This window comes from Nyctereutes procyonoides, unplaced genomic scaffold (assembly GCF_905146905.1).
Source record: "Nyctereutes procyonoides isolate TBG_1078 unplaced genomic scaffold, NYPRO_anot_genome, whole genome shotgun sequence".
Classification (NCBI taxonomy): domain Eukaryota; kingdom Metazoa; phylum Chordata; class Mammalia; order Carnivora; family Canidae; genus Nyctereutes; species Nyctereutes procyonoides.
This window is the reverse complement of record NW_026575131.1, coordinates 5,392,513-5,404,654: the sequence shown is the minus strand read 5'-3', so window position 1 is coordinate 5,404,654 and position 12,142 is coordinate 5,392,513. Positions and strand designations below refer to the sequence as shown.

At 37.3% G+C, this 12,142-nt stretch overlaps 1 protein-coding gene across 3 annotated transcripts in view; it reads right to left on the bottom strand.

The window, feature by feature from the left end:
* Positions 1-12,142, bottom strand: part of TMCC1 (transmembrane and coiled-coil domain family 1) — a 238,747-nt gene that overhangs the window by 112,060 nt on the left and 114,545 nt on the right. Inside the window, exon 1 of one of the 3 annotated variants that reach the window (XM_055343377.1) lies at positions 6,623-6,845. The exons of the other annotated variants lie outside the window; for them this stretch is intronic. Coding sequence (XP_055199352.1) covers positions 6,623-6,661 — 39 coding nt within the window. The 5' untranslated portion in view covers positions 6,662-6,845. Of the gene's footprint in view, positions 1-6,622; positions 6,846-12,142 lie in introns of those variants that run through there. 3 annotated transcript variants of the gene reach the window in all.

Genomic DNA, 12,142 nt, shown 5'->3' with positions numbered 1-12,142 from the left:
AAAAAAAGCAACACACATCCAAGGAGGTTAACTATCTTTTGTTGGTGGCATTATCTGCTTTCTCAGATCTACAGTCTATAATTTACTCTAATTTTTAAAATTTCAACTGGCATCAGTATCACGGAAACATTTCAGAGTTACCATACACATATTTCTACATTAGTTCCTCTATTTTAGCTTATTATTGCCAATATATTTGAATATGAAAACCATTCTCTATTCCTTACCTATTCCCACCACATCCATAACACATGGAATTAATCCTACTAAGGGTCTCGTTTCATTAACATAAGAGCAGTATCAGTCTTCCTATTTTGGTTCTATAATACAACAATCCTTCCATGCTGATGATACCACTAGTTGATTTAGGCCTCCTAAAAGTGGATTAATGATTCACAAGAAGATGTAGCACTTAATTTCTGGCTAAATAGAAACACCAAACATTATATTTCCAAGTATGAAACCAGCTGATGTCAGGGCACCAACATCCTCTCTCTGAAATAAATAAAATCTTAAAAAAAAAAAAAAAAAAAAGAAGAAAAGAAGAAAAAGACATCCAGTTGATGTCTGAAGTGATGGAGATATGATTAAATAAAAATGGCATAGGGCACTTGGGTGGCTTAGTGATTGAGCATCTGCCTTTGGCTCAGGTTGTGATCACGGGGTCCTGCACTGGGCTCCCCGCAGGAAGCCTGCTTCTCCCTCTACCTATGTCTCTGCCCTCTGTGTCTCTCGTGAATAAATAAATAAAATCTTTTTTTAAAAAAAGGCATTAAAAAAAGATGTTGTGCATATTTCCATGACTTAAAAGCATCCATCCAGTACAGACTCCCTTGCCCATATATTTCAGGTTTTAAATTACATATAATATTTCACTGTACCCATATAGTACTTAACATTAAAAAGGTTCAAAATATATTTTTTAAAACTGTGGTAAAATCTTTTTTTTAAGATTATTTATTTATTTATTTATTTCACACACACACACACACAGAGAGAGAGAGAGAGAGAGAGAGAGAGAGAGAGCCAGAGACACAGGCAGAGGGAGAAGCAGGCTCCATGCAGGGAGCCTGATGTGGGACTCGATCCCAGGTCTCCTGGATCAGGCCCTGGGCTGAAGGCAGATGCTCAACTGCTGAGCCACCTGGGCTGCCCTAAACTGTGGTAAAATCTAAATAAAATCTACTATTTTGGCCTTCAAAACACTTTCAAAAGACCCTAATTAAAATGGAAGTGAAAGATTCCTCCTCCTTTAAGTGGTAAGAATACATTCATAGGAAAATTAAGTAAGTCATATATATTATCTCAAGTCATAATCCCCAAAGAGATCAGAGGGAAATTCAAAAGAAGGGGCATCTGGGTGATTCAGTCAGTTAAACATCCAACTCTTGATTTTACCTCAGGTCATGACCTCAGGGTTGTGAGACTGAGCCCCAAATCAGGTGTGTGGCGTCTACTTGAGACTCTCACTCCCTCTGGTCCTCCCTTACCCCTCTTAAATGCTTACTCTCTCAAAAAAATTTTTTCCAAAAGAAACTAGTTTTGAAAAAAAGTTTTTATTATGAACTCAAATTATGATCGATACCTCACTAAATCTTAAGTTTCTTTTGCTGATACAAAACTGATACCAAATGGTAGGACACTACCAACGTACGAAGGGCAAGAATAATGTTTTTAGACAATCATATTTTCAAGTGCTCTACAAGTGTGGATTAAATGATTTCAACAAATCAATGGGTGAACTGTGTGTGGGGGGGAGCCCACAAGTCCTATTTCTCAGTCATTCATGTTTTCACAGGCCAACTCAAGGTATACTGTATGATTTTATATTTTATGTTTTCTTCATATGAAAAAAAGTATTTTAAGATTTTATTTTTTTAAGAGAGAGAGAGCGCATGTGCAAGTGAGAAGCAGGGGAAGGGGCAGAGGGAGAGAGAGAAGCAGACTCCCTACTGAGCAGGGAGCCCTATTTGGGGCTGGATCCCTGCACCTGGGATCATGACCTAAGACAAAGACAGATGCTGAACTGACTGAGCCACCCAGGTGTCCCTTAAAAATTTTAATATAGCAAGAGAGAACATTCAAATCAAGTAGGAAAAAAATGTGGTATGAACTGAAAAAGCATCAAGGTATCATTAATTTGATGTTATTTTAATTATCTTTGTTTGATATGGAGAGTACATTTTGTGTTGCTATACCTGTCCTAAAGAACTTCAGCCTCTCATGAAAATGTTAAAGATAAATGTGAACCCCAAACTGAGATAGCTCTTTAATTCCATATCTGGAAAATTAAAGTCCAAGTTATCTTAGAACAAACTTTACAGCATTGTATTTCATTTTAAAAGGGTCAGGAGGGGATCCCTGGGTGGCTCAGCGGTTTGGCACCTGCCTTTGGCCCAGGGCATGATCCTGGAGACCCGGGATCGAGTCCCGTGTCAGGCTCCTGGCATGGAGCCTGCTCCTCCCTCTGCCTGTGTCTCTGCCTCTCTCTCTCTCTCTCTCTATGTCTATCATAAAAACAAACAAACAACAACAGCAACAAAAAAACAAACTTTAAAAGGGTCAGGAAACATATATTCACAATTTCTTACACATGTATGAACAAACACTAGAAAGATAAATGAGAAACTGGTTACCTATGGAGGTAGGGATATAAACCAGGAGAAAAGACAGAGCTGGAAGCAAGGTTTCACAGGGAATTTTTTTTTTTAAAGATTTATTTGTTTGAAGGGAGGAGTGGACAAAAGGAGAGGCAAGGGAGTGGGGCTTGATCTCACAACCGTGAGATCACAATCCTAAGATCACGACCTGAGCAAGGACCAAGAGTGAGACACTTAACCAACTGTGCCGCCCAGATGCCCCCATAATAGGTAATTTTTAATTTTTGAACTTATAAAAATCATTACCATTCAAAAGTAAAATAAAAGGGTATAATATTTTACTGGAATAATCTGTCTTCAAACCATTTCTCAAAGCCCCCTGAGCTTTTATCGTACCTCCTAAAAAACTGAAGTTCCTGCAAAAAAGGAAAAGACTGATTTTCTATTACCCATATAAAAGATAGGGAAGAGGGGAGGTTAGAGCCAAAGTTACTTAAGACCTTCTGAATGTGTAACTCATTGTATTTAAGCTCTTTAACATTATTATAGAAACTTAAGAGTAACTTTTTCTCTTTCATAGAAGTTCTTTTAAAAAGGTAGTACATTCTAAAGGTTCATAAAAATGCATGTAGTTAACTTCAACCTACTAAATTAAATATGGCTTTATTGAATCAACTATCTTATTCAAACCAATGTTTCTCTGGCCAAAGAAAAAGAACTTCAATTGCAAGAAACACTTACCAAGTTTGACTGATAAATTTAAACCCTATTGGACATTAATTTCAACCGCAGGGGAAAAGAGCTGCTCTAAGAAGTTACCCAAGTGTCTTACTATACTGTTTTCTATAACCATGTATACACATACTGGGAAACATCAGAGACCATGACAGTAGAATGACTAATACACCAGAAGCTCATGGAGACAGTTGGTGTGGGGAAACAGAATGGGTTTGGAATTACTAAGTTTGAACCTGACTCTACCCTCCTGATTTGGATAAATGACCTAACTTCTCCAAATCTGTTCCTTTAATGACAAAATGAAGCTGATACCACCTAACTTGAACATCTGTTGGAGAATCACATGATAATCCACATTGGCAGGTTCCAGATTATTCTGACTGGCTCATGCAGAGCATTGGGGCAGAAAGAAAAAGTTTTGTTAGTAAATATGTTTAAAGTCACATGTGAGGGATCCCTGGGTGGCGCAGTGGTTTGGCGCCTGCCTTTGGCCCAAGGCACGATCCTGGAGACCCGGGATCGAATCCCACATCGGGCTCCCGGTGCATGGAGCCTGCTTCTCCCTCTGCCTGTGTCTCTGCCCCTTTCTCTCTCTCTCTGTGACTATAATAATAAATAATAAATAAATAAATAAATAAATAAATAAATAAATAAATAAATAATAACGTTTAAAGTCACATGTGAGAAAACTATGTAGAAAGAAAATAACCTAAAGTGACAAAGAAAAAAGAGGAATTTTCTGGGAGTCAGGTAACTGGAATCTAGTCAAAAAGAATTATTGAACACATCTTTTTAAAAATGAAGCTTTTTACTTCATCTATTTCTTCATTTACTTCCTCCTTTTACAAGTTCAGATGTGAACATGTATTAGCCAACCTAGAGGAATCATTTGAATACTCTAGAGAAAATATCCGGTTTAAGTAAACATGGCTATCAAACTTAAGATAAAAATAATTTAAATTAGATATTAGGTTTAAAATCACTGCAAACATTTATAAATATTTCCTTTCAAAAAATTTCCAACAGAACTTATAGATGATCATGTGAATATTCTTTTTTGTTAAAATAGGAAATTGCTTTTAAAATATGAGATCATCTTAAGACATTTTTATACTTGTGGAAGATTATTTCTTATTGGCAAAAATACTTGTTACTAAAGTTGTAATCATATGAAATTGCTATTATTCAATTGTTTTTGACCTACAAAAACCTAATTTCACTTTCAGTGTTCAATCTCAAGAAACATATGGGTTAAGCTGAAAAGACAGAAGAGAGGTACAGTGCATTCACTGAAATTAAAAAAAGAAAACTGACACAACTATTCATTTCTCCTTCATATTTCAGCACCTATACAGATTGAAACAATTAATATTATTTCTTTAATTCATTATTGAACAGATGCTATATTGAGGGCATGTGATAGAAAACAAATTTCCTTAGATTTGGTTCTAACCATTCAGTATAGGACCCAGAAACCACATTAAAATGGAGGGGAGGAGTGACAGAAAAGAGGAGTTAAAGAGGTTATTTCTTTTAATGTTTTATATAATGTACTTTTTATTTCTTCATGTTGCAGAGAAGATTGTTCCTAATTCTCCCAAAGTGTCTTTTCTATAAATCACAGCAGGACTTATAGCATAAAGTGAAAAGCATGAAGTTCAAAAAAATAATTGGAAGAAAAATATTGGTAGCAAAGCACCTACACTATTTGCTAATTAGAAAATTATCACCTGGCTCTGAACTATTTCAGACACCCTTGTGCAGAATAATTACTGACCTGAGAATCTACATATCTGCTTATTTTTATTTATTTATAAAAGATTTTACGTATTTATTCATGAGAGACACAGCAAGAGAGGAAGAGACACAGGCAGAAGGAGAAGCAGGCTTCCTCCATGGAGCCTGACGCAGGACTCGATCCCAGAACCTTGGAATCACGACCTGAGCCAAAGGCAGATGCTCCACCACTGAGCCACCCAGGGGCCCCCATATCTGCTTTTTAAATGTACTACATATTTGGAAATATATAAACCAGAGGTTGTTCAAAGAGAAACAAAAAATGATTCTTTTACAATTGCTTAGAAGAAATTTGGGGGCTTCTTGGTCCACTACCCCCAACACAAATAGTTAGACTTGGGGGAAGAGAAGCAAGGGGAAATTTATTTTACTACTTCTAAAAAGCCCATTAGGCTTGGGAATCCAATGATAAAATTTGACATGTGGATGGACCAAAAGCTTTGCTCATTTCTGCCCGAGTGCACACTTTCTACACTGAGGTCACTTGTGAAGAACTAAAACATCTTCTCTTTAGATAATAACACATTTTAGGATTTAACAATTCTGACTAACAACCAAGAAAGTGAAGCATGCCTACCGATTTACCATTTGTTTAAGTTTCTCCCTGCAGGGAATGAACTGCAACACAATTCAGCCACCAACTTCTAACTTTTTTGAATAGGCTTTTTAAAGAACAGAATGATTTTTGAAATAAAGCTGAATTCTCAGCACACCTCTTTCCAAACTAGTTCCTGCACCAGCTAAAAAGAGAGCTCCACGACTGGGTCAAGAGAGGGCTGGCCTCCGCCGGAGCTGATTTAGAAAATCAGCAGCCCCTCTTCCAAGAGAGCTTTGCCTTTTTTTTTTTTTTTTAAAGTTTGAATTTCTTAGGTTAAAAGAACTTTTCCCTCAAAGCTGCACAAATGGAACCTGCTTTCCAAGCAGAATTCTGTAAAAAATTGATTTGTGAGCCTTCCGGTTACTGCTTTTCACAGAACTCCTTCATTAAGTATGCAAATTTCTTAACATGACCACTCACTTTAACATTTTCATGCAGGTCTTGCTTATTTATTTTTTTGGAAGTTTTCCCCAGTTTAAAACCAAATTTTGTACAAAAAGTACTGATTCCACAGACCAATAAGGCTTTTCTTATCTCGGTCAACAAGCTGCTAGATTAATCGCTAATTAAAAATGCACTTTTTACCCACTATTGTCTTTCAGGCACACTCCTTTGGAAACTGTATCTCAGAAGCCAACTATAACTTGCACCAAATTCACAGATGACAGGTTTGGTTTTAGGGGAACAAAATCTGGAGTTGCCGGTGCAGTCAGCCTGAAACCTTTGTGTCTGTCAGACGAAAGAACAAAAGGCAGCGCTTCCTCCCCCAACCCCTCCTCGGCTCTGGAGGAAGGCAGGCTTGACAGAACAGTTCTAGAGAAAAAGGAAACCATGCGGAATCTAGTGAGTTTCCCCTAAACACACACACAAAGCTACCCAAGCTACCCACCTTGGATAGCTGCCTCCTGAGGCTAAAGCGTTGAACCATGGTCACCCTGAGTAATCTTCACACAAAGCAATCCACGAAGGGAAGGGTGTTGTGTTTTGTTTTGTTTTTAAAAAACAGCTTCTTGGAAAAGTCGGTGGCAAAACATTTTGAAGACTGTCACAAAAGTCCAAAGAATTTCCCCGGGAGTCTTAGCAAACTTGGAACCACTTCATTGTTCCATCGGGAGATACTGCAAAGCCTACGTCGGAGAGGGCGGGCGCACCCGGCAGGGAGGGGCGGAATCCTGGAGCTGCTGCGCCCAGGGCCAAGCTCGGTTAGACTTCCTGTGAGTCAGCCGTGAGGGGTCTAGACAGAGGGACCACTCCTGCTCTTTCCACCAAATCCTCAGCCCAGGATGCCGCTGTGGTGTCATCTAAGACTCCGGGGGGCCGAACCTGATGTTCTGGTCGGTATGGGGCGAGGAGTGGCGCACTGGGGTTAGAAAGCATCAGCTTCAAGCAGAAACCTGGCAACCGCAACCATTCCTCCCACCAGAAAGCCCTCCCAGTGGAGGAGGTCCCCTGCAAAGAGTGACATCCCCTTCTCAATCTCCACCTCAGGTAATCTGCTGGGTAAAATGGTGTGAATAAAAGGAGGTGGCAAAAAGCCCCTGCCTGTACCAGCTCTGCTCGAGGAGACTCCTCCCAGCTGGGCTCGGCAGCTGTCCGGCTTTGTCTAAGGTAATTGGCCAAGCCTTTCCTCTTATTCACAGGGAGGAGTCCCGCCCTGGGAAGGAATGTCAGGTGCAGAGACGCATACTTGGTGAGTGACTTCAACTTCGTTACAGGGTGACTTCAACTTCCTTACCAAGTTAAACAAACTAGGGCTGCCTCCTGAGCTACTTGACTTCTCTCATTAAAACAATGTAATTTTAAAAAATTTACACACATAGCAAACAAAAGGAACAGGTCAGGGTGAATTAATGTAGGTAAAGAGGTATGAAAATGATAATCCTAAGGGCAGTTGCAAAGATAAAATATTTTGCTATCATTTGCCAGTCTCTTCCTGTTTGATTATGCTGCCAGACAACCAATGTAAGGACAAAGCATCATTTGAGTGAAATTTCCATTCTACATACTCCTCTCTGAATTGTTCATGACTCCTAAGTGATTTTTAAAACTGACCAGGGCAGAACTTGTTGGTACATATTAATTTTCCTTGCTCTAGTGATTCTCAATCTTGTAACCATGATTACATCTTATGCTACATATAGACTTTGCTGGAATGAACCCACTACGTGCAGTCCCTGTGTTAGGCATTTCACATCTATCATCCTATGTATTTCTTAAACACCTCTGTGAAATAATATCCCAATTCTTCAGATAAGTAAAGCAGGAATATTCTTAAACATCAGTATTATTATGAGGAAACCATATAGTGTTACTATTTTTTTCTTTGTGCAAAAAATGTGAAAAATGAGTTTGAAAAGACAAATCTTTTATACAATGGTTATTCTCAATTATGCTCTTTTCACTCCAGTTTCCAATTATCACCAAATATGATGCATGATTTTAAAAACCTCACCTAAAATATCACACACATATTTCACAATATCTTTGGAAGAGTAGGAAACAGATTCGAACAAGTAACAGGATGCCATAGCTCCAAATAAATCACTCTAACCAATTATATATATAAATTTTATTCCAAAAACCTTAAGTGGAAAAGGGTTGAATATATTTAAACTTTTTGTGAAATTCCAAAGGTAAGAAAACTGTAATCAACAACTATGACTAAAAAAAAGGCTCCTTCACATCTAAGGTTCAGAGTAACCTAATATTTAAACTGACTGAAATTTAAGTCCAAGTGAAAGGTAGGCTGACAGAGAACCTGAGTTCTGTTTATGTTTTGTTCTTTGTTTTGTTTTGGTTTGGTTTTAAAGGGTAAGAATACTAGTACTTCCAACTTTTTCCTACAAGAATGAAACCGAACATACAGAAAATTTCTCCTGGGAATGAAGAAAGACCTAATGAGATGCTGGTGTGGAAATAGTGAAGTTCCTTAGAGAAAGACATACTGTTTTAAATATAAACATGAGGTGTTTCTGATATAATCAACTGGAATCCTAGATAATTGCTAGATTGCAAAGAATTGCAAGATTCTTTCTAACCCACACCTCCCAAAGAAAGGAAAGAAGAAAAGGAATTAGAAAAAACTGGGATACTTGGGTGGCTCAGCGGTTGAGTGTCTGCCTTCCACTCAGGGCATGATCCTAGGATCCTGGATCCAGTACCAGTCCTGAGTCCCACATTGGGCTCCCTGCAGGAAGCCTGCTTCTCCCTCTGCCTGTGTCTCTGCCTCTCTCTGTCTCTCATGAATAAATAAATAAAATCTTAAAAAAAAAAAAAAGGAATTAGAAAAAACTGTCAAAAGTCTACATACCTAGATACACAAAAAATGTCAACTATGAATTGAACAGGATATAAATCCTCAAAGTCCAGATACACATAAAAAGACTTACAGATTAAAAGAATGGTGTCTTCATTCTGGGAGGAATTTACTCATTTTTTTGTCTATTAAAATAAACACGAACTCTAATTGTTCAAATGCAACAAGGCCTATTAAAAATCATTTGAGTATATGCATGCAATCCAATCATTGATAAGATGACAAAAAAATTAAAAAGAACTTCAAAAAACATAGCTGTTAGGAGAAAAATTAGAATCCCTGAATATGATCTATTTTGAGGTGTCCGACAGCAAAGGATGAAAATAGTAGACCAAGATTAAAGGTTATGAAAGAATAGCTAGAAAGACAGAAATGTATAACCTAGAGAAAAATCAACAGCTCTGCAATCATTCTTTTATTACTCCAAGACCTGAATAAACAATGTCCTTTTCAGTAATCTGTGAAAATCCACAACCCCCATACTGTATGTGGAAACAGACAGGAACTGTCCATGGGCTTCTTAATCTTTTTGGATCATACACTCTTTATGGATCTGTTAAAAGCTATGAACTCAGTCACAGGAGTGACATACACGAAAATCATGAATGGACATACTGTTTTTTTGACACAATTCCAAATGGTTAATGGATTCCCCTAAAGCTTATCTACATACCTCATTTTAAGAACTCTTGTTCCCTTGGGGTGCCTGGTGGCTCAGTGGTTAAGTACCTGACTCTTCATTTTGGCTCAAGTCATGATCTCAGGGTTGTGAGGTTGAGCTCTGCACTGGGCTTTCAAGGAATATGGAGACTGCTTGAGATTTTCTCTCTCTCCCTCCTCGTCTGCCCCTCCCTCCCCTGCTAGCATGCTCTCTCAAAAACAAAACAAAAAACCCCACAAACTCTTGTTCCATTCATAAACAAAAACGAGATGAACATCAATCACTAAGCAATCCTGTCTTATGTTTTCCATCATAGGTAAGAGTTCTAAGTTGATTTGGGAAACAGAAAAAAAGTCTGCCTTTGACATATTGGCCCCAGTTCCCCAAACATTTTCCTTGTCAAATAATCCACTTCCAAAGCCACAAATAGTCTTTAGGAAATGGTATTTTATTTGCTTTAGTTTTTATTTTGTAGAAAAACAAAGAAAAATATTTTATTCTCCTTGTTTTATCCATATCCATCATCTCTAACCCCACACTAGGGATAACATTAGTACTTATCTTATTATACACTGTCCTGCATATGTATAAATATATGTAAGTCTGTTTGATTTAACTAAAACTATACTGCTTTCTGATTTGCTTTATCACTTAAAAAGCCCCAAACAGAAGCACCTGGATGGCACAGTCAGTTAAGCAGCTGACTCCTGGTTTCAGCTCAGGTCGTGATCTCAGGGTCATAATCTTAGGGTCATGAAATTGAGCCCTCTGTCGGGCTCCACACCAAGTGTGGAGTCTACTTGGATTCTCTTCTTCTCCCTTTGCCCCTCACCCACCTCTCTAAAAATAAATAAATGTTTTAAAAAATTCCTAAACAACAACAGAAACATACAAATACCTTGGATAAATATTCATAAAACTTAAATAATCATCCCAATTTAGCTGGTTTCTATATTTGAAACACTTGTCTCTCCTCCTTTTGTATCAACTTCATTCTTAAAATTTTGTATAAACACATTTTTAAATAAGTTGATATTAAAGTTGTATACTACTGAATATCATGTAGTACGAACTACACTTTTATAGAGAAGTAAACTAAAATTCAAAGAGGTTTTCAAACCTGCCCCTAAATCACAGAGGTATTATTAGAGTTGGAACTAGAACCAAATACAAATTTCACTACATTTGCTGTTTCCATTACATCATGCTTCCTCCTATTTTTAATAATTTAAAATGCACTAAAGACAAACACTACTTAAGACATTCATGCAGTAAACTTTTTTTGAAACTGAATAATGATTCTATTTAAAAAAATGTGAACCTTTACACTTTAAGTTGAGTGAGTCTCCCCAAAGCTTGGCACAACTGAAGTAATATGCTTAACAGTTCCTTTCCCTATCTCCTTGGTGTCCATTCTTGTAGGAGAGTAATAATAAATAAATCATATTGTTCAAACATCATTGTGGGTTTTAACCAGAGTCCTGTGATAAACCAGAAGTAACAGCAGCCAGAAGTAACAATGCTAGCTAGCTACCAGTCAATAAAACAAAGCATAAAAATTTAATGGGCTTTCATTATCCAATGCCACGTCATTTCAGAAAGCCCCCTTTCATTCATGCACTAAACAAGTATTTTATGACACCCTTTACTTTTAAGGAGGTTACATTGTAGTCAGGAAATAGAAAACATAAACAATTGTCATTAATGTGGCAAGTGCTATAATAGCAGGAATAGCAATGGAGTGATGAACTTTTATGGGACAAAAAAAAATCTTAAGCCTGGAGTCTTTAAGGTTTGAGAGGAATTTTGCAAATAGACAAAGATGGAGGAGGGCATTCCATGCAGCAGAAAAAATACAAGTTAAGGACACAGAAGTGTGATTCAAGTGGTAAGTAAAATTCAGTTTCTCACATTAATGAGGCAACATATTGTTAGCCTGCAGTGTTCAGAATTCTTCTGTTTGTGGAATGGGAATTTCTGTAACGAAATTCAGTTATTCCTCCTTTCTAAGTTGCACATTTGTTTACCATTTTTCTATAAACTGCCAAATGAGAAATCTTTAACAAATAATAATGTGACAGGTTCTCTCTTTATAGAAGTTATGACTCTTTTATTTACTGTCTGCCTTTAAAGCAAGTAAGAAGGAAATCTACTTTCAAAAAAATTTAGTAAATAATGCTGTCAACTTTGGACTCCTGTGGCAATTCAGGTCCCTTAAATGATACGGGATTTCTATCTTGCAAAAACAAATTTCATTTGGCAATCCCACAATAGGTAACAATACAGATACCACGTTTTATCTACATAGAACAGATTAAGTAATTTGTGTAGTTATTTATAAAAGTCCAAGCCACTGTCAATATAAATAACCCTGAAGGCAGTACATTTTACTAAGTAGTAAAAAGATGTCGATGATCAAAAAATTTGAATAC